At 42.1% G+C, this 23,586-nt stretch overlaps 2 protein-coding genes across 2 annotated transcripts in view; both read right to left on the bottom strand.

The window, feature by feature from the left end:
- Positions 1–14,242, bottom strand: part of LOC121582504 (argininosuccinate synthase) — a 46,750-nt gene extending 32,508 nt beyond the window's left edge. The window contains exons 1-8 of the mRNA XM_041898352.2: positions 13,961–14,242; positions 13,074–13,194; positions 11,262–11,330; positions 10,159–10,347; positions 7,801–7,857; positions 7,598–7,672; positions 6,044–6,114; positions 5,797–5,827 (exon numbers count right to left, since the gene is read on the bottom strand). Of these exons, the coding sequence (XP_041754286.2) occupies positions 5,797–5,827; positions 6,044–6,114; positions 7,598–7,672; positions 7,801–7,857; positions 10,159–10,347; positions 11,262–11,330; positions 13,074–13,175 (594 nt within the window). The 5' untranslated portion in view covers positions 13,176–13,194; positions 13,961–14,242. The remainder of the gene's footprint in view (positions 1–5,796; positions 5,828–6,043; positions 6,115–7,597; positions 7,673–7,800; positions 7,858–10,158; positions 10,348–11,261; positions 11,331–13,073; positions 13,195–13,960) is intronic.
- Positions 14,243–14,532: 290 nt separating this feature from the next.
- On the bottom strand, positions 14,533–22,034 carry LOC121582505 (surfeit locus protein 4-like). The gene is made up of 6 exons (XM_041898353.2): positions 21,833–22,034; positions 17,511–17,697; positions 16,967–17,043; positions 16,766–16,809; positions 15,934–16,120; positions 14,533–15,649 (listed from the first exon to the last, which is right to left on the bottom strand). The coding sequence occupies exons 1-6, from the start codon at positions 21,878–21,880 to the stop codon at positions 15,383–15,385; spliced, it is 810 nt and encodes a 269-aa protein (XP_041754287.2). The 5' UTR covers positions 21,881–22,034; the 3' UTR covers positions 14,533–15,382.
- Between the last annotated feature and the right edge of the window lie 1,552 nt (positions 22,035–23,586).

Genomic DNA, 23,586 nt, shown 5'->3' with positions numbered 1-23,586 from the left:
TTGATGCGGTGAAGTTGTCCTGTCCCCTTAGCAGAAAACCCCCCCCAAAGCATAATGTTTCCACCTCCATGTTTGACGGTGGGGATGGTGTTCTTGGGGTCATAGGCAGCATTCCTCCTCCTTCAAACACGGCGAGTTGAGTTGATGCCAAAGAGCTCGATTTTGGTCTCATCCAGTTCTCCTCTGAATCATTCAGATGTTAATTGGCAAACTTCAGACGGGCCTGTATATGTGCTTTCTTGAGCAGGGGGACCTTGCGGGCGCTGCAAGATTTCAGTCCTTCACGGCGTAGTGTGTTACCAATTTTTTTCTTGGTGACTATGGTCCCAGCTGCCTTGAGATCATTGACAAGATCGTCCCGTGTAGTTCTGGGCTGATTCCTCACCGTTCTCATGATCATTGCAACTCCACGAGGTGAGATCTTGCATGGAGCCCCAGGCCGAGGGAGAGTGACAGTTATTTTGTGTTTCTTCCATTTGCGAATAATCGCACCAACTGTTGTCACCTTCTCACCAAGCTGCTTGGTGATGGTCTTGTAGCACATTCCAGTCTTGTGTAGGTCTACAATCTTGTCCCTGACATCCTTGGAGAGCTCTTTGGTCTTGGCCATGGTGGAGAGTTTGGAATCTGATTGATTGATTGCTTCTGTGGACAGGTGTCTTTTATACAGGTAACAAACTGAGATTAGGAGCACTCCCTTTAAGAGTGTGCTCCTAATCTCAGCTCGTTACCTGTATAAAAGATTGAGAGGGGGTCAAATACTTATTTCCCTCATTAAAATGCAAATCAATTTATAACATTTTTGACATGCGTTATTCTGGACTTTGTTGTTGTTATTCTGTCTCTCACTGTTCAAATAAACCTACCATTAAAATTATAGACTGATCATTTCTTTGTCAGTGGGAAAACGTACAAAATCAGCAGGGGATCAAATACTTTTTTCCCCCTCACTGTATCTGACCAACGGGCGAGGAGGACACATGACAAATCTAACCCTCTGTGCTTGAAAAGCCAACACCCACACCATCCAGTGCACCCTTCCTCCTAGGTGGCTGCGCCACGGGCAGGGTCATCCCCAAACAAGTTTCATTTCAAGACTGAGTGTTCCGCTATCTCCTCTTTAGTCAATACCAGTGGGCCCTTGGCCTGATCAAAGGGCCCCAGCGTTTACCACACAACGTTGCCCTTCATTTCTACAGGGATACTGGGGGCTACTGGGCCAGGGGAAGCTCAGCGACAGCCAGGGCCTACCATTTAGACAGAGGTGATGTTTTAATGACCGCTGATAAGTGTTGCACTGCGCCAGGGCCCTGGCCCCTGACCGGTCAACAGGCCATACAGAGGATATTGGGTTGCGTTGTGTTTCCGGACAACTAGCTAGCCTTCTCGAGTCAAATAGCTTCACATTATTTATAAAAGTATGATCAGATAAACATTTTTTACATATGGTTTATATTTTACAGATCTGAAAGACTTACCTTTAGAAAATTGATTAATGAAATATTGAAAGTGCGTGGGCTACGGAGAGAAACAAAATGGTGCAGTTTGAGGCCATGTAGCGCAGGGGATGTGGGCGCTGGAGATGGGTGTGTGCTAGATAGTCTGGGCAGGTGTGATGTAGTTGATATTTGTATGATGTTGTCATTTGTATGTGTATGTTTTGTATTGTTTATAAAAACAAAATCGTAAAAAAATTAGAAAATTACAATGTGTTACAATTTAATTTTCATAACTAAAACTAGCATTCATATAAACTTCAATCCACCAGTTGCTCCTAAACTGATCCAGTAAACCTAGCTAGAACAACAATGTCAAATGTGAGCAGATAAAGACAAATGGGGCCATACTTGCGAACATAAGCAAGCATATAAAGTTAAACCGGTTCTCACACACAAAATGCTTATCAGCCAATTAAAATGTTGATTTACTTGCATGTGACAGAAAGCTAAATTGTAGCTGGTCCTGTCAGATAACATGGCACACGTTAGCCCTTTGCATACCTCACCAGGTGGCAGTGATCACATCCTGGCACAACTTCTGCAGCCAATTAAAATCATAGATGTAGTTGGACGTGGAAGTGTCCTCAACATACCTCAGTCCAACAGCATGTTCTGATCATCAAAGCAACTAGGCTAACGCGTATATTTGACTGACTGGTCAAATTGCTCTCTGTGTAAAGTGCCTAGTCCATGTAATTGTCGCAGATTGTGGCAAGGGTATGAATCTCACATGAGTTTCCCCCCTTTGAAATGTAAGATTACATGTAGCCTATTGGGTTAGTGTGTTGAAAAGGGACGTATCCTACAGCCAACAGCTAGAAAAATTAAAAAGGAATTTCAGCCTTGCACAAAAACACACTGCTAATGCCTAATAATCATATTGCAAAGGCTATATTACATGGACGTGTACACCTAAATGTAGGCCAATTTGACATTTTTATAATCATCTGCTTTGTCACGTTATTTATATCGTGGACGTAGGTCGGGGTGCCTTGTAAGGATCCGACGGCGAGCGAGTAAACTGCCTCTCCCATCAATCCTATTAGCCAATCTTCAATCATTTGAGAATAAATTGGATGACCTAAGATTACGGTTATCCTACCAACGGGACATTAAAAACTGTAATATATTATGTTTCACCGAGTCATGGCTGAACGACGACATGGACAACATACAGCTAGCGGGCTATACGCTACATCGGCAGGATAGAACGGCTGACTCCGGTAAGACAAGGGGTGGCGGTCTGTGTATATTTGTAAACAACAGCTGGTGCACAAAATCAAATACTAAGGAAGTCTCGAGGTTTTGCTCGCCTGAGGTAGAGTATTTTATGATAAGCTGTAGACCACACTATTTACCAAGAGAGTTTTCATCTATATTTTTCATAGCTGTCTATTTACCACCACTAGAGGGAGGATGATCCAAAGTGTACAGTAGAAATAGTTTGCACTCTCCTTATCATCCTACAGATTGCAGTATTGCAGCTTGAATTGACAGTTAATGTAGGAAGACACTTGGCTGTCATTAGTATATATTTTTATGAACGCTACACTTACATGCCTACAATATTTTATAGTTTATGCATTATAATATAATAATAATAATAATAATAAATAATAATAATGCACTTCGTCACATGTGTTTTGAATTGAGCATCAAGTACTGTCATTGAACAGTTTTTCCCTCAACAAAAAAGCTTGTTGCGAGGTGGGCTCGAACCCACGGTTAAAAAGCACTATTTGTAGGTTTAAAATATCCCTCTAGTGGCTATTTTAAGAAATTCCATTGGTTGGTGGATAGAAAATCTAAGATCTTTGATAGGCTGAAGCAGAAGTTGTGCCAGAATGTAATCAATGTTACCTGGTGAAGTTAGCATAGGGCTAACTTGTACCATGTTATCGGATGGGACCAACTAAAATGTAGCATTTGGTCACATGCAAGCAAATCTACTATTTTAATTGGTTGATATGCATTTTGTGTGTGAGAACCTGTTTAACTTTAAATGCGTGCTTATGTTCACAAGTATGGCCCCAATGTAGCCTAGCTGGTAATGGGAAAGAATCCAGTCAGTGGTAATAATCACAGTGCAACCTGACAGTGGTGTAAAGTACTTAAGTAAAAATACTTAAAAGTAAATACTTAAGTAGTTTTGTTAGGGTATCTGTACTTTACTTTACTATTGAACTTTTACTTTCCAACATTCCTAAAGAAAATTATGTACTTTTCCCTGACCCAAAAGTACTTGTTACATTTTGAATGCTTAACAGGACAGGAAAATAGTCTAATTCACACACTTATCAAGAGAACATCCCTGGTCATCCCTACTGCCTCTGATCTGGCGAACTCACTAAATACATGCTTCATTTGTGTGTTGGAGCGTGCCACTGGCTATCCCAAAAAATATAAGGACTTTTAAATGATTTATACTTTTACTTTTGATACTTAAGTAAATTTAAAACCAGATACTTTTAGACTTTTACTCAAGTAGGATTGTACTGGGCGGCTTTCACTTTTACTTGAGTCATTTTCTATTAAGGTATCTTTACTTTTACTCAAGTATGACAATTGGGTACTTTTTCCACCACTGCAACCTGACCCTGGCTGCCTTATCTCAGAAGGAACATATGAGCGACCATTTGGACATTTCCTAATCTGAGTGTGGGGAGAGCGGAACCATTGTGTTTACAGATGGGTGGAGAAGCACTGTGAATGGAGGGAGTCTGCTCAGGCCTTGGGGGAGGGGGGGATAACTAGACTCCTAGGAGGTAGATACATAGTGGAGACACTAGAAGGTTGACCTTTTCAATATCTCCTCACTGTAGACCGACTCATGTTTGGGTGCATATGTTGATAAGAGGTTAATGATACCATAGTACAGTGATGTAGTATTGCTATCATGTTTTTACATTCACTTTACAGTATGGTTTCCTAGAAGCCTGCAATGGTTTCAAATTGAGGCACAAATCAAAAGTAATGATCAAAAATGTCTAACAACGCATAATCTCATACGGGAGCAGAAACTGGGCATAATACATGCAAATTACTGAATTATTACACTCTGTTCTATTTAAAACGATCATAACACGCCCTGTGTAATGTATTCAAATCCCTTTACCACTTTTATCTCCCCCACCATAAATATTTCATCGTATTTAATTCCATTGATCAATTCATTGAGAAAGTAAACGGGACTAAAACCATGAATTAAATCAATTACACAATATTGTCATACTATACATCACTATCTATTGAGTTGTTTCTTTTCAGGCCGCATTTCTCCACAGGGCGAGCCATGGAGAGAGAAAAGCCTGCGTTACAATTCTGCCCCTGCCCCTCCACTCCAAAAGCGGGGGACCCCTCGCCTCCCTGACACCCCGTCCACTGGGACGCTCATCTGTCTGCCCGCCTTTGTACTTTACTGTTACTGGTGACATTCTGGTGTCACGGTGAAATGGGTCCCTCCCACGTTGCAGCCTGCGGCAGCGCAACCAGAAACAATGGTCCCCAAGAGTCGGGGGGACCCAGGAGGCCCAGCTGGGCGCTCCGCCCTAACCCTTCCCCCGGCTCCCATGAAATCGGGAATTATGCGAGCCGTTTGACGACAAGTCAGTGTCTGTGTGTCCCAGGCTCTTCCCAGGCCTGGCAAGACTTAGGGTGAGAAGAGACAATAAGGAAGAATGAGGGTTGGGTCATCAAGGGTGACCTTCGTGTAGCGCCTTGACCCCTGACCCCCGTAGAGATCAAACAATTTCTGTCCAACTGTGGGCTCAGGGTTTGGTTTGTCTGTGCTGGAGCTAATGAAAGAGATTGGGGGGACTCTGTGCTCTCCACTGTGTTAACTATATATCAGTGGACTCTCCTATCAGTTATTGCTTTGTACAAATTACAACACAATGTTAAAACAGTCATATTTATACTGTCAACAAAAAGAACATGAAACGGGGATAATCTTTAACCACCAGGCAGGTTGACTTGAAAGAAGTGTTGATTATGAGTAGAAGGACAAAGGATTTGATAGATACTGTATGGCCAATGACATGGATTAGCTGACATTATGTGAACCTAAGACCAGTGTATCCCATCCTGCTACTCTTGAGGAGCTCCCTCTTCTGATCTAGAGACAGCAGGAGGTTGTGAGAGTAACAACCTGTTCAATATGGCACTGGGGCGAATGGTGAGCTGTGTTGGGTTAAGTGCCATCAATGGCCTGTGTGATTACTCAGCCTGCTCATTCATGCATTATTCACCATTGTGTTGGTGTTAGGTTTTTGACACTGTATCAGGAACAAGATCTTACCTTGGGATTTTCCAGTATTCCAGACTCGTAGCTGTTAAAACAGACAATGAGAAGGATGTTGGTGAACACATTCATTCCCTTTGTCATTCTACATGATATAGCTAATGTGGTAGAAAATTACAATAAAGGGCCGTCCGAGATACCGCCCAAAGTTACTAACTTTTCTTGTAGAAGAATGTAAAACTTTATTTTCTTCAACCTTAATTTGACTATGAAGTATTGCGAGTATAGTTGGTGTTCTTCTCACCTGATGTGCATGAGGTTGGCATCCATGCTCCAGGGTGCTTTAGGGGTGACGGGCACAGGGATACCATGTTTCTGGGGGTGATGGAAAGGCCAGAGAAGAGTCAATGACAACAGGGAACAGATGGAATATTTACCAGGTGACAGTTCAACTCTGTCTGCTCTGTGCAATACATTATCTGCAAAGTTCTGACCAGTCAAACCAATCAGATCACCTCCAGTTGTTTTTTCACAGTTGTGATTGATGATTAGACTTAAATCATGTCCTTCTGTTATTTAAAGTTCAACGTTGTAGAATCAAGTTATGGGAAGGGAGAAAAGCATGATAAAGTGGCAACTGGAGTGAGATGCACACAGGGGACTTTCAGCTCACTGAAATACCATGATCCCCCTCTAGTGGGCAGGGTAGAGAACAACATTTACATTTTTTACATTTTAGTCATTTAGCAGACGCTCTTATCCAGAGCGACTTACAGGAGCAATTAGGGTTAAGTGCCTTGCTCAAGGGCACATTAACGTCATTTAGCAGACGCTCTTAGCCAGAGCGACTCACAAATTGGTGCGTTCACCCTATAGCCAGTGGGATAACCAACAACACGCTCACCAACAACACGCTCACTGCCAGGCAACATGAAGAGATCCTATCATATACTCACTAGCTAGGTTTCCACCCAATTGGCGACAGAGTTTCATGCAAATATTCTAAAATATGCACAAAAACGATGTGCATTTTCCCACCAGAGATGTGTTTCCATCAAATTGACTTGTTGCGGATAAAAGGCTGTGCGTGATGACGTAGTGCACATAAAAAATTATTTTTGTAGTTAAATTCCCATGTACCAAATAAAAACTAAAAACAATTTTAAATGGGTTTCCATCAACTGTACTGATAGTTTTGTCAAAACCTTTTGCGTTAAATAGCAAATGTGCCTACTCTGGTCTTGGCGCTCTAGCCAACAGCTCGCAGATACAGTGTGGGTAGGCTAGTCTACATGATGAGATTATGGACAAAAGAGAGATTTGTATTTGTCAAACGGCAGTCAAGCATCGATCGTCATGTCACCAGAATAAGATCCTCGATATTTATTGGAAAGGAGCATCAAGCTCATCACCTTGCACTTTCACCACCCTGTGAAGTTCATTCATCATAATTTATTTAATATGTAGTGTAAACTGCATGGTTTCCCCAAGAGGTAGTGGAAGGACCACACACCATATCATTGCTTGACTCCCAAGTTTATTTCGATATGATGTTATTATATCAATATTTGCCCATAAAAGCGTTACCACCGCCATTTCTCGCATAATTAAATTGTACAGACCCCGAAAGATCCCACCATGTCGAACGAACAAATTATCTTTATAAAAGTGTACTGAAACTTCCTGTTTCCATCACAGCTGTAGTGATTTTCTTTATACGTTATGACTTCACTCGCATAAAAACTGTGGATGGAAAAGTGGTTATACACTCATTGTCAGGCAACATGAAGAGATCCTATCATACACTCACTGCCAGGCAACATGTGTATGAAGAGATCCTACCATGTGGAAGTGTTACCTCAGCATACTCCATCAGATCCTTCCTCCCACAGAAGCGATTGTAGAACTCAGGGATCCTCCACGGAGCAATAATCTGAGGGAGACAGACAGAGGAGGGAGGGTTATTCATGTACTTGTATGGTGCATTATCTGAAGTAATATTGAATGATAGGACAGTTATACAAGTGTTAATGCAATGGGGCTGTTGAAAACAGAACTCACTTTGACCTCAGGGTAGAGGGCATAGCAGGTGAGCTCAAATCGGATCTGATCATTGCCCTGAAAGAGACAGTTTACCATTCAGCCACAAAACACTAGGAACACTACTAGCAAAGACAGAGATCATTAAGGGGAATCAGACAGGTAATGTCTCACTCATCCAAAGAAAAGTTAAGATTAAAATCACTTCCAATGGTTGAAAAAGCATATACAACTTCCAGTGAGAGACCAGTCACTGTTGGTTGAAATCTCAATTAAGTGGCATTTGTCTCCATCTACAGTTGGAGCAGGGACACACTTCAATCTCCCCACAGCATATAGTTACACTGGTGGTGGACTAAAGGGCTTTCCAGACAGAAAGCGGCGGCAGAGTTTCCCTTTCATTTTCAATGGAGCTAGGCGGGGGCGGGAATTGTATCCTGGCAAAGCGGTCGGCAGTCCTCGTGCACGTGAAAGCGGACTAGTGGAGGCGGGAAAATAGGATCTGCTCTAATTTTGGCAATATCCGCTCCAGAGTTTCACTTCCTGTCTGGAAAGCGCTTAATGGGATACTTAGGGATTGTGGCAATGAGGCCCTTTATCTACTTCCCCAGAGTCAGATGAACTTGTGGATACCATTTTTATGTCTCTGTGTCCAGTATGAAGGAAGTTAGAGGTACACTGAACAAAAATATAAAACGCAACATGCAACAATTTCAAAGATTTTACTGAGTTACAGTTCATATAAGGAAATCAGTCAATTGAAATAAATTCATTAGGCCCTGATCTATGAATTTCACATGACTGGGAATACAGATATGCGTCGGTTTGTCAGATACCTTTACACAAAAGTTGGGGTGTCGATCAGAAAACCAGTCAGTATCTGGTGTGACCACCATTTGCCCCATGTAGCACGAAATCTCCTTCGCATAGAGTTGATCTGGCTGTTGATTGTGGCCTGTGGGATGTTGTTCCACTCCTCTTCAATGGCTGTTGCGAACTTGCTCGATATTGGCGGGAACTGGAACACGCTGTTGTACACGTCGATCCAGAGCATCCCAAACATGCTCAATGGGTGACATGTCTGGTGAGTATGCAGGCCATGGAAGAACTGGGACATTTTCAACTTCCAGGAATTGTGTACAGATCCTTGCAACATGGGGCTGTGCATTATCATGCTGAAACATGAGGTGATGGCGGCGGATGAATGGCACGACAATGGGCCTCAGGATCTCATCACGGTATCTCTATGCATTCAAATTGACATAGATAAAACGCAATTGAGTTCGCTGACCGTAGCTTATGCCTGCCCATACCATAACCCCACCATGGGGCACTCTGTTCACAATGTTGACATCAGCAAACTGCTCGCCTACACGACGCCGTACACGCTGTCTACCATCTGCCCGGTATAGTTGAAACCGGGATTCATCTGTTAAGACCACACCTCTCCAGCGTGCCAGTGGCCATCGAAGGTGAGCATTTGCCCACTGAATTCGGTTATGACGCCGAACTGCAGTCAGGTCAAGACCCTAGTGAGGACGACGAGCACGCAGATGAGCTTCCCTGAGAAGGTGTCTGACAGTTTGTGCAGAAATTATTCGGTTGTGCAAACCCCCAGTTTCATCAGCTGTACGGGTGGCTGGTCTCAGACGATCCTGCAGGTGAAGAAGCTGGATTTGGAGGTCCTGGGCTGGAGTGGTTACACGTGGTCTGCGGTTGTGAGGCCGTTTAAACGTACTGCCAAATTCTCTAAAATGACGTTGGAGGCGGCTTATGGTAGAGAAATTAACATTCAATTCTCTGGCAACTCTGATGGACATTCCTGCAGTCAGCATGCCAATTGCATGCTCCATCAACACTTGAGACATCTGTGGCATTGTGTTGTGTAATGATCATGCTGTTTAATCAGCTTCTTGATATGCCACACCTATCAGGTGGGATGGATTATCTTGGCAAAGGAGAAATGCTCACCAACAAGGATGAAAACTAATTTGTGCACATTTGAGAGAAATAAGCTTTTTGTGCATATGGAACATTTCTGGGATCTTTTATTTTGGCTCATGAAACATGGGACCAACACTACATGTTGCGTTTATATTTTTGTTCAGTGTAGTTTCGTGAACCAATGCTAACAAGCGTTTGCACAATGACTGGAAGTCTATGAGTATCTGCTAGCAGGCTAATTAATGCGAGCTGAGGGCTCAGTTAATCATTTCATTTGAATGTGACTATTGGGAAACCATTTTGGGTTTTTACAGAGACAAACATCCAAAATCAATATTCTAAAATTAACTTTGAGCAATGTAAACAATATGCTCATGGCTTCACTTAGCCTTTCCAGGCTTTTTTCTGCTCTCTCCTTGTTGATTGACCCCTCACCTTTCCCGTTGCGCCATGGGAGACGTACTGGGCACCCTCCTGGCGTGCTATCTGGACCTGGCGGCGGGCGATGCAGGGCCGGGCCACCGAGGTGCCCAGCAGGTAGCGGTCCTCATAGATGGCGTTGGCCTGGACCGATGGCCAAATGAACTCCTCCACAAACTCTGCCCTCAGGTCCTCAATGAACACCTATACTTCGAGGGAGGTTACACTTGAACCATTCATCTTAAAGCCTATAACTCTATCATTAATAAGTAATAAACAGTCATGAAGGCTGATGTCAGTTGAATTTATTGAAATTGATTCATGATATGTATGGCTTGACAACTAGTTGGCTACAGTACAGGACCATGCTATAACATCAATATTTCAAATGCTCCCTTGACAATCCTCAAACAAACACTGTCAATTTAGTTAACCTGCAATGGCTTTGCTTTGACAAACTTTTGCTTGCAAATCTTCATGGCAAGAGTAAGGCAGAAAGAGTAGAAGAGTGTGGACCTCTGCCAGTGTTAGCTGCTGAGAAGACAACGACCCAGATGTCATATCCTCACATATCTTTGCTTACAATCATAATATGATTTACCTGCTTCATTGATTTCCCATAACCCTGTGACCCAGATGTCAGGACACATAATTCTAGGCCTCAGGAACTGACAATTCAACCTTGAAGTGGCTCAACATCACTCTCTGTACCCAAAGTAGCAAATGTCTCACTGTTCTCATTTTCAATTGGAATTTGTATCCGTTTCTGTAATAATGCATGTATACGTAACTCAGAATGACTATATAATCTTGAGACTCAGAATAATGATCTCCTTTTAGACATGCTTTTTTAGCCACAATGCTATTGGCCTTGGCTTTTTAGCCTCTGGTGCTATCAACCTTTGCATTTTCACGACTACCTGTACCCCAAAATCTCTGTATTAAAACGTTTACCTCGACCCGATCCTAGTCTCCTCTTTTACCTTAACAAAATCAACTTTGCCATTGCAAAAATTTGGTCTACACTAAGACAAGTCAGAACAGAATGTTCCAGCCGTGTCTTCCATACCACTATGCTACTTTGTCTTCCCAATGTCATGACAGCTCAGGCTTTTTACCTTCCTTGCTCCAAGACGCTCTGCTTTCTTCTTTGCAGCATCAAAGTCCTCTTCTTGTCCAATATTAGCCTGCAAGAGAGTTTTAGTTACAACTAATCAACTGGTGCCTAAAATAGCATACCACAGCTGTTATGTGCTGTTCAGAGAAAAGTGTTTCAGTGAAAAAGGTAGAAATTGGTCATGTTCTCCAAACTTCATTATCATGTTTACAAAGCACTTAAAGTCAGGAAATCAGAGCCCTGGTTGCCATGACAACAGACCTTGTCACAGCCTCAATCGAAAGCAAACCATGTCAACATCCCTATTAAAGTCAAGAAACACGAGCAAACCAAAAACCCCATCTGTGCAACAAAGCTTTGCACAGAAACACAATTAAATGGTTCATAATTAATTTACTGTATCCAGTCTCCACATAATTTCCTGTGTCTTCATCCCCGGTCTATCTCCCCAGGGACCTAAGCCATTGCTTGCTTCTGAAGTCCCATCACCCACCATTTTAACATTCAGATCACGTCCATTGAGCCGATGCAACTGACATGCTTCCACACAGTCTAGCAGTTCATGGAGTGCTGCTCCATGAATATCATGGAGGGATTTCTGCTGAGATTAACAAATGTGTTTTTCTCTTTCCGGTAACTCATAAAGTAAGATTTAACAAATCCAACCAAAGTAGAATAGATAACAAGACATCTAAGGACAAGGGTTTGGGTTACTGGTTCGAATCCCAGCTCAGTCGGGAAAATTAGGTGCGGAGTGAGCAGGCAAACGGAGGGTTCTTTGCTGTTTTGGTGCCCAAGCATGCATCATGATTGGGAATCCCATAGGGTGGGGCAAAATTGGCCCAGCGTCGTCCGGGTTTGGCCGGTGTAGGCCGTCATTGTAAATAAGAATTTGTTCTTAACCGACTTGCCTAGTTAAATAAAGGTTAAATAAATAAATAAAAATCACAACTTTGTTAATTTGCACAATTTCTCTCGTTCACTTTCACTTGTAAATGTCCACACTCACCAAAAATGGCTATTAGCTATACTAATTGTGTTAGCATTCGGGTAAAAGACACCCAATGGGCTTTTTGTTCGTTTTTAGCACCCCCTTACATGCCATGCCAGTAATACCCGTAAATCCCAGGATAGCAGAAGAACAGTATGATGTATGAAAATCTGGATCCCGCCCAAGCCTAAAACACAACCCCCAACTTTTTTGTTGTTGTTGGAACAAGCCATTGTTCTACGTAACTGAGGTATGCCTATGTCTGCCTCTGTGGTCTTCAGACTGCTTGTTTGGCTGCTTGTTTTTATAGAGGTTTTCTATCACAACATAACACAAGAGCAGACATACTTTAGGAATTTCAACAAGAAAAACAGGTTACCCATTGGTACAGTGCCCATCTTTCTATTCTCCCTCCCTCCAAATGATTAATCCCAACACCAACAGGAGGCGCAGTACCCTTGCACCCCTTTCTTTAGCCAGCCACTGAATGAAGAGTTCTGAACTGGCCTAAGGGCAAAAAATTAATCCAGCCAGTTTTGCACAAGCTTTATGCAGACAGATAGCACTCTTGTGGTGGTTAACACATTACGAGGCAAAATGTATCCATCCTTTCTAGAACTGCATCAAATTAACATTCATTGGGGTTTCAGCTGCCATGACCAGGACACCAGTGAAATATTTAGACTCTAATAGGCTGATGTACAATAAACAAGAGCACCCCACCAACTGGATGGCTGTGTGCTGACCAACTCCAAGTTATATTGCCCCCACCTGTCGCACACACACTTGTCCCACAGATACTTCCTTGGGCTTGTCCCTTACCAAGTATGTGATGACATCATATCCTTCTTCCTTCAACCACACCAAGATACAGGAGGTGTCCAGTCCTCCACTGTAGGCCAGAACCACTGTGCCTTTAGACATGATGTGCCTTTAGATGTATCTGGGGCGCATTATATAAAGAAAATACATCATTTTTAATATAGAAAATACATTGGAGTCATACAATAACAATGCATCCATACAAATTGAGTGACTCCAAAGCATCATCATAACATGACTGAAAACTCCAAAGCATCTTCTATCCTTGCTGACTAAACTCCACAGTGAAGGAAATTTGAGCTTAGTCTGCTACTTCTATCCTGAACATACTGGCTTATTCATAAGACTGGATGCAGGATTGAAAGTGGGAGGAAGATGACATCCAGCCATTTGCCTGTGAGAATATCATTATAGAAGCTTGCATTACAATGACTATTGGTTACAAACACCTGGAAATAATTAAATGCAGAGCAGGAGCCAAATGCTTGCACTCAATACGCACTGATATAAACCACGCATGTTTTACATTTACATTTTTAGTCATTTAGCAGACGCTCTTATCCAGAGCGATTTACAGGAGCAATTAGGGTTAAGTGCCTTGCTCAAGGGCACATCGGCAGATTTTTCACCTAGTCGGCTCGGGGATTAGAACCAGCGACCTTTCGGTTACTGGCACAACGCTCTTGACCACTAAGCTTATACTATTATTATTTAGCTATCTAACATGCTTCACTGAAATAACTGTTCCATTCGAATCCGTACGTAGCTAGCTGCCATGGACTTCTCAACAATCAGCAGCAATCACGATATGATCCTTAGCTATCGCTTCGACATGACTAACACATACATGTACAATAGTGACATTTTACAATTATATCTATATTTACCGTTCTAAAACCTTCACTGGGAAAATGACGAGGTCTCGCTCTCCCTCGACTGTTTTCACCACTATCCACGATTAACCGAGTGCGTCTGCAAATGTATTTGGCACTTGATTTGGTCAAAATTCGTGTGCACCAACAGCCAATGAAAACGCGACTTTGCCTTTGGAGGGTCAACAAATGGGCGCAGCAGAAAAGGAAGAAGTCCCACCCTGGTTGTGAGTTTAGCCAGAGCTTAATAAACTAATTCAGAGGTTCTTAAACTTTTTCAACTAGAGAACCAAATGACAAATTGACTGTCCTCGAACGACCCAAATTAAGAAGAAATAGTGTGCGATTATAAAATGTTTACTCATGCGCGACCCACCGCTCACGGCCCACTCTGGGTCCCAAACCATAGTTTAAGAAACCCTGGACTAATTAATTAAAACTAATAAATACATCTAAATTATAAAAACACAGATAAAATAAAAGGCCCATTTTGAGATCAAGATGACAGAGCAAATAGATTTATTTTTATTTCTATGCCATGATCTCGGAAAAACAAAACAAATACTCAAAAATACAATATAAACTTCTGAAAATCAATACTTAATATTTCTCTTTTCTTAAACAGTATAGAGCAAAAACATGAGCAAATACAAAGTCTGGGTGATCACTGACTGTCCAGTTCTGCTTGCTTCTCTAGATTGTAGAATATGGTGTTTTACAAAATGTTGAGCTCCCCCTATTGCCTTGTTAAAATACAGTTACTAGTTTTTACTAGGCATTTGCGCAAGACATACAGTAAAAGTGCCCAAAAGGATTTCAGGTGGTAGCAATTGTGTTTCAACATTAAATCAAGCACACTTCAATCCACCATTTTGAATAGTAGTATACAATGTACACATCCCCAGCAAATCATCCAGAGGGGAAGATGGCAACCTAGAGTGAGGGAGAATCGTATCGTATTCAGTGCCTGCGGTCACAGGATTGATATGATGAGCAAGTCACAGATAGTCCAACATCCAAGCAGGAAAATATTGGTGTTTTCATATTCAATCAAACTGATGATACACCTTTACCACTTCACTGGTTTCTTGGCTATTCACAAAAAACTGGTTATTTCTGAAAGGTTATGGTAACATCCACAAATACATTGTGATATTCATACCGTCTGCAACACAGAACTTTTTAAAACTCCACCTGTAACTCATGAATTAGTTTCCTTGCACTTTGATAATTTATTCAAAATCAGCTGGGGGTTTTTCTTGCCTCAAAATAAAGGGGCCATAAATAGGTATATAAAAAAATCCAGTATCAACCGTATTGAACTCAAAACAGCAGCTGAAAAACAAAATGTGAAATAAAGAAAAGAAGAGAGAGAGAGTGGCGGAGGGAAGGTTGCTGTGGAAGTAGTAGGCCAGAAAAGTGTGTATCCCCCTCTTCCTACCACTCCTTCTTCTTCTCATCCATGGACACCCCGCCGGGCCCCAGTGCTACGACCAACAGCAGCCCTCCGATGACGGACGTGGTCTGGAAGAAGTCGTACTTGAGGAAGTCGTGCATGGGCTTGTAGGCGGGCACCGCCCAAAAGGCGTTGAAGTAGACGTTGATGGCCAGCAGCCATATTACCAGGGTCAGGGCTGCCAGCTTGGTCTTGAAGCCGATGGCTACCAGGATGATGAGGGCCGTGCCCACCATGTTCTGGAGGATCTGGGTGAGTGGAGAGGGACACATGGGTTAGGAGTCTGAACCACCAATGCCACTGTACAACAGTTGCATCAGAACCTGTCTAAATGAATACAGCACTTAGTCTTGTTTGGTATTTCGATATTTGACAGAGAGAACAGTGCATAATCTTCAAAAAACACCCCAAATGCAAACTCAGTTTGATCTCTGCATACTTATGAGAAAATGCATAATACTGCTTTTTCGCCTCTTTAACTATAGTCCCGCCTGAGTGGCACTATAGAGGCAGGGTGGTGTGGTCTACTCACCGAGAAGAAGCTGGGGTCAAAGTGCAGCAGGGTCATGAACATGAGCACCAGCAGGACTCTCCCTCCCAGCTGCATGTACTGCTTTGGCGAGCTCTCTCCCATGGAGGGGACGCCAGCGAACATGCTCTTCCCTTCTGAACGCGACTCCGCTAGTAACAGCAGGAGTCCACCGCCCAGGGCAAGGTTCCTGAGAGAGGAGAGCGAGGGAAGGAGAGGACAGGGCGTAAGAGGATACATAGTTCCAACATATAGGAGTATAGAATTAGTGGGACAGACAGACAGGAAAATGTACCCAAGGTTTTAAAACACTGTCATATACACTCACTGGCAAGTTTATTAGGTACACTCCAATAAGCTAAAAACAACAAGAAGCAGCTCCAGTGGGCACGCTGATCACCAACACTGGAGAATTGAGGAGTGAAAAAACATTGCGTGGTCCAACGAATCCCGGTTCCTGTTGCATCATGCTGATGGCAGAGTCAGGATTTGGCGTAAGCAGCATGAGTCCATGGAGCCAGCTTGCCTGGTTTCAACGGTACAGGCTGGTGGCGGTGGTGTACCGCCGTCCAATCTGCAGCAACTGCGTGATGCCATCGCTTTAGTATGGACCAACATCCCTGTGGAACGTTTCCGACTTGTAAAATCCATGCCCTGAAGAATTCAGGCTGTTCTAGAGGCAAAGGGGGGTCCGACCCAGTATTAAACCCTAACCCTGTACCTAATAAACTGGCTGGTGAGTGTAATTGGTAAAGTAATGGAAGAGAGACTTAAGTCAATTGTACATTTTCAATTTAATATGTAAACATATTCATAAACTTAATGGGAGACCTACCTCATCAGAAATTTTATATCCCATAAAATACTGTATGCAACCGTCTAGAGAAAATAAAAACAAATTCAGCATGAAATATTACACAGCCAGAAATTCATGAACATAGCTATCGTTAGGCTGTAAACCATTTGAGTTCTGTCAGCCCAAAAATCACAGAAGGCTGCATGAAATGCAATACCAATAGATTATATATTTCCTCACCTGTAAAGCTATGATTCCAAATAATCCAAAGCAGGCATACTGTACAAAATGTCTACTGAGGATAAGGACACAGCCACCTGTTGGAGCGAAAAAAAATCACGGACAGTTAGGATTGCAGAAATTCATCCAATTGAACCGGCACAACGGTCTATACCCCATCTTCCCCAAAAGGGGTGGCATTCCCACTTATTTCAACCCCTGTATATTTCCCCAGCCTTCAAACACAGTATGGGTCATCATTCACGGCCCACACCACACTACCGATTCAAATTAGCCAATAGTAAATGAATGACAACACATCGTGGGGCTTTGGCACAAACACAGATTAACCTTACTCATTTTTCACATTTGAGTAATTTAGCAGACGCTCTTATCCAGAGCGACTTACATTTAGCGAGTGCACACATTTTTCATACTCCTAGGCTAAAAGGCACTTGAGAGACTTCATGAGCAGGCTTTTTCAATCCATGCATGGATGGACCCATGCAGATTGTTCTATCTTTACATTGATGACAAACGGGCTGCTGATCCCAGCCTTGCTCACCGAGCTGTCCTGTGAGGTTGAGCAGCACGAAGCAGGTGGCCAGGAAGTAACCGCAGCCCCACGTGGCCTCGATGTACTCCTTCTGCTCATTCCACTGGAACCACATGCGTATGCCGTCCTCCAGAAAGGTGCTGATTAGACACAGCCGAGCCAGGTGAGGCAGGTACTGCTTCGTGACCCGCAAGAACTGGGAGAGAGAGAGAGCGAGAAAGGGCCATTTAGGCCTACATTTGGGATACAGTACAAGGACATTACAGCAGGTACTAGCATTGACAGTAAAACAGGGTGAATAAGGACATGGATCTTCTATTTAAAAACTCTACACCCCCAAGGTCTAAATGAGGAATTGGACCGTGCATATTTTTTGTAATGTTGTGTAGACGCACCAGCCGTCCCCCTGCCCCGCCCTCTCTGAGCTTTGTACTGAGTATTGTATCCATCTATAATGACCAAAAATATTAACGCAACATGCAACAATTTCAAAGATTTTGTTGAGTTACAGTTCAAAATCAGTCAATTGAAATAAATTCATTAGGCCCTAATCTATGAATTTCACATGACTGGGTCACAGATACCTTAAAATAAGTAGGCCTCACAATGGGCCTCCAGATTTCATCACGTATTTCTGTGCATTCAAATTGCCATCAATAAAATGCAATTGTGTTTGTTGTCCGTAGCTTATGCCTGCCCATACCATAACCCCACCATGGGGCACTCTGTTCACAATGTTGACATCTACAAACCGCTCGCCCACATGACAAGTGTCCTGGGCTGGTGTGGTCTGCGGTTGTGAGGCAGGTTGGACGTACTGCCAAATTCTCTAAAATGACGTTGGATGCGGCTTATGGTAGAGAAATGAACGTTCAATTATCTGGCAACAGCTCTGGTGGACATTCCTGCAGTCAGCATGCCAATTGCACGCTCCCTCAAATCTTGAGACATCTGTGGCATTGTGTTGTGTGACAAAACTGCACATTTTAGAGAGGCCTTTTATTATCCCCAGCCCAAGGTGCACCTGTGTAATGATCATGCTGTTTAATCAGCTTCTTGATATGCCACACCTGTCATGTGGATGGATTATCTTGGCAAAGGAGAAATGCTAACTAACTAATGTTTCTCATTTCTGTTCTATATTTTTAATAAATTTGCTTTGCCATTATGGGGTATTTTGTGTAGATTGATGAGAATTGTATTTTATCCATTGTAGAATAAGGCTGTAACGTAACAAAATGTGGAAAAAGGGGTCTGAATACTTTCCGAATGCACTGTATAGCACCTTTGACCTTTACCCTTTGTATTATTTCGAGCATGGATTAAATTAAGTATATAATTTTTTTGGGTTATTCCTTTTCATGGTTTGAGTACCTTTTTGAACTCTATAGATATTTTTTTCTCCTATGCACCGGCCACCATTAATTCTAGCCTGAGCGCGAATCCTCATTCTGGCTTTCCCTGATTGGGGACATGGAAATAAATATACTGAAAACCTATGGGAGATTACATGCAAGGGCATTCCAGAAGCAATATGGGACAATAGACAAGAGCGTTGGACAGCTGGTGGTATTTCAGCAGGGAATGGGGTGGGGTAAGAAGAGGGGATATTTATTGGTAAGTTGGACTAAAACAGCCTCTTATAGAAAAGCACCCTGCTTCGTGTCAGTCTCAAAGTAGTAAAGTACTAGGCTACAAACTTCTTTCAATTCTGCTAATCCAAATATCCTGTGTCAGGTTATTGGCCCTTGCGACCACTATGTGTGAAATAAACCCCTGCTCACTTAGACTGCAACAAAAAGCAACTGCCCTACATTCACTAAACCTCCATTATGTTGGCTTCCCTCCAATACATTGGAACTGATCATCTTCTACCTACTAAAGTACAGCAGAAGAACAGTAATCATCCCACAACCCCTCCCACCATACAGTCCACATCAGCACTGCCTGGTCTTGGTGGCCTATCACAGTTCAACAACTCCCACATGTCAGTGGGCGAGTTCGTTTTGCATGGCCCGGTGCCCCGGGTGGGTGGAGATTTCACTTAAGGACCAATGGAAAGGTCTAAAATGTACAGAATCTGCCCACCCGGGGCACCGAGCCATGAAAAACAAACTTGCCCATTCATAGAGGCACATGAGGGCATAGCAGCCAATCAGAGGAGTTGTAACAGCCTAGATATGGAGCATAGTGGAGTAGCCTACATTAGACTAGAACTGTTCTCTTAGAGCTTATTAGTGAAGTGCTGCCTTGTTAAAATGTGCCTTTGAAAGTGTAGGGCAGGCCTACCTTAAGCCATGTTTCATGGCACAGCAATTTAAGAGGTGTACATTTCGAGATTTAGGCTATTTTACAGCAATGCTTAAATGCCAAAAGGGGTGGACAGCGGACTTGGGCATGTCATATACCTGGGGGTAAACCAAAAATGTGGTATTAGCTGGTGCTAATTCAATAAAGTTTTCACAAAAGTAGCAAGACTAGGTTACACCCATAGAGATCCTATTGTATTATAATTTATAATTCTTAGGGTATGTCAACTGTGTAAAGAAAAACAGGCCTAGCAAACAGAAAAAGCTCACATGGATAGAGCTAGGCTATAGGCTAGAGCGATTTGAAATAGCACGGGTCTTGAAATATTATAACTTCCTATCAAAGGAAATAGAGGGCTTGCATTATATGACTTCCTATGTAATCTTCATACTGGTAACACTTATACATGTAACCTGAACTATGGGGTTCTTGACACTGTCCCCTTATAGACCAGAGCATTTGAAGGGGAATGCAATTTTATCCACAGGACAACAAGCTAGACCTACTGTAGGGGCATACAAGAACATAATGTTCAAATTTTCTGACCTATACATTACACAACACACACACCATTATAAGAAGTGAGTGTGGTGGTTGGTGGGGGAGGGGTATGTCAGAATGTGCACAGTTCTTTGCATTTCAGCTAAAAAAGATGGAACAATTCAATAGAACCAACCACATGTAAACAATTCAATAGAACCAACCACATGTAAACAATTGACTGGAACCAACTGCAAAAATCTCTGAAGCTGGAGCCTCTTATCTCCCTTACTAACTTTAAGCATCAGTTGTCAGAGCAGCTTACCGATCACTGCACCTGTACACAGCCCATCTGTAATCAACCCACCCAACTACCTCATCCCCATATTGTTATTTATTTTGCTAATTTACACCCCAGTATCTCTATTTGCACATCATCTTCTGCACATCTATCACTCCAGTGTTAATACTAAATTGTAATTATTTTGCACTATGGCCTATTTATTGCCTTACCTCCATAACTTACTACATTTGCACACACTGTATATAGATTTTCAATTTTTCTATTGTGTTATTGACTGTACGTTTTTGTTTATCCCATATGTAACTCTGTGTTGTTGTTGTTTTTAAAATCGCACTGCTTTGCTTTATCTTGGCCAGGTCACAGTTGTAAATGAGAACTTGTTCTCAACTGGCCTTCCTGGTTAAATAAAGGTGAAGATACTTTTTAAATAGAACCAACCACATGTAACAGGCCCAGGCCACAAGATGTAAGCTGCAAAGCCCATCATGTTGTTGTTGGCAATGTAAGCCCAACACATTATTGGGCAATCACAGTACCATTTCACAATGGGAATGTGATTAATACTAAATAGGACTAAATAGGACATGACTTGCCATAAAACCTATGGCGTCCAGGTTTACAAACACACATTTTGCAGTGTGGGATTCATTTATGAGACACTGCCACTGATTGACCAATTAGTTTGGAAGGCCACCAGAATTAGCAATACAAGATTTATCAACTAGGTAACTTACAGTACAGTCAACTAACGTTAGTTTGCTTGGTAACTTAACGTCAACTATCGTTTCTTACTGTGTGGCCAGAGTTCCATTAGCTAACCGGACATTATGATTTTTAATATTTGCAGGCCGGCAACTAGATAGCTAACAGTACAACCAGAACCATGTATTTATGGCTCTGGCTACAAGTAGAAGAAGCACAAGTGCACAATCATTTGTGCACTTTATTATTGCTGCAGTCATTAGCTATTAGCTACATGATACTAGCTAACGTTTGATAACGTTAGTTGACAAACCATGTCGCTAGGTGTTACAATAGCAGCACATAATGCGTGTAGATAGCTAGTTGTGCAAGTAATATTAGCCAGCAAGCTATAACGAGTCCCTCACTCAAGCAGCTGTGGCTTGCTCGCTAGGTACTGTTACTTTAGAACCTGCTTTTCCTTTGAATCTGACTGTAAGGTACCATTAGCTAGCTAGCTAACAACTAACTGTAGCCTGAGAAACAAGGAAGTTACCTGGTCCGCCACATCTTCGGCTTGACTCATGAGCTCCTCCTGCCCCATGTCTAACGATACTGAGGCTTAGTGCTATACGGTATCAATGTGAAGGTAATATTAGCTAATGTAGCACTCCTCTGCCTCCGATATTTACTTCAGCAATTCTTGCCTGTCTCATAGGCGCCTCTGCCCCACAATGCTTCGCGTTGCGACTATAGCCCCTAGTTTTGCAGCGTTCATGTCCTAATCGGAACTAGGAATCTCTGAATTGCCCTATTTACTACGTGGTTGTAGTTATACACGCGCCGCGTTCAACCAGTTAGCAAGTCGAAAATGACTGAGTTTCTTAGTTCCGACTAGTACTGGAACGCAGCATTGGTCTACAGAGCGCTGTATGCCACGTATACTGATCGAGGGGGTTCGTCATTTTGCCATGTTTATAGGTTTGCTCATGTAAACACTTATAGCTGAGAACATTTTAAATTGAGATTATAAATATTGCCTACTGTAGTGTATCAAGCAGCATGACAAAAAACACCTACATGTAAACAATCTTCAACGTGACTCAATACTGGCATGCTACAGACATTTATTTGTTATGCTCTATGAGGAAGATGAGGTGACATTTTACTATTCAACAGTAACAAAATATTGACTATTTTCACAATAAATACAAAACCAGAGGAGAATATTGGTGCACTTTTATTATACTGTTTATGCAATCACAGAATTTCTGCAGGAGTGAGGTAGTGGACAGAAAAGTAATGAATACTTCTTCTACACCTGCATTACTAGCTGTTTGGGGTTTTAGGCTGGGTTTCTGTACAGCACTTCGAGATATTAGCTGATGTAAGAAGGGCTATATAAAATAAAATTGATTGATTGAAATTGATTGAATGATATCTATCATACAGTGCCTTCATAAAGTATTTACACCTCTTTACTTTTTCCACATTTTGTTGTGTTAAAAAGTGGGATTAAAATGGATTTAATTGTCTGATTTTATCAACGATTTACACAAAATACTCTATTGTCAAAGTGGAAGAAAAATTCTAAAATGTGTTTAAAACAAATCATGAAAAATAACACTTTGTATTCAGGACAAAAAGTAAATTGCTTTGCCACATTTTTTTGCAGTATTACTTTAGTGCCTTGTTGCAAACAGGATGCATGTTTTGGAATATTTTTATTCTGTACAGGCTTTCTTTTCACTCTGTCAATTAGCTTAGTATTGAGGAGTAACTACAATGTTGTTGATCCATCCTCAGTTTTCTCCTATCACAGCCATTAAACTCTGTAACTGTTTTAAAGTCAACATTGGCCTCACGGTGAAATCCCTGAGCGGTTCCTTCCTCTCCGGCAACTGAGTTTGGAAGGACGCCTGTATCTTTGTAGTGACTGGGTGTATTGATACACCATCCAAAGTGTAATTAATAACTTCACCATGCTCAAAGCGGTATTCAACGTCTGCTTTTCTTTTTTTTACCCATCTACCAAGAGGTGCCCTTCTTTGCGAGGCATTGGAAAACCTCCCTGGTCTTTATGGTTAAATCTGTGTTTGAAATTGACTGCTCGACTGAGGGACCTTACAGATAATTGTTTGTGTGGGGTACAGAGATGAGGTAGTCATTCAAAACTAATGTTAAACACTATTATTACACACAAAGTGAATCCATGCAACTTATTACTCCTGAACTTATTTAGGGTTGCCATAACTAAGGGGTTGAATACTTATTGACTCAAGACATTTCAGCTTTCATTTTTTATGAATT

This window comes from Coregonus clupeaformis, chromosome 15 (assembly GCF_020615455.1).
Source record: "Coregonus clupeaformis isolate EN_2021a chromosome 15, ASM2061545v1, whole genome shotgun sequence".
Lineage (NCBI taxonomy): Eukaryota > Metazoa > Chordata > Actinopteri > Salmoniformes > Salmonidae > Coregonus > Coregonus clupeaformis.
This window is presented reverse-complemented; position numbering and strand designations above follow the sequence as displayed.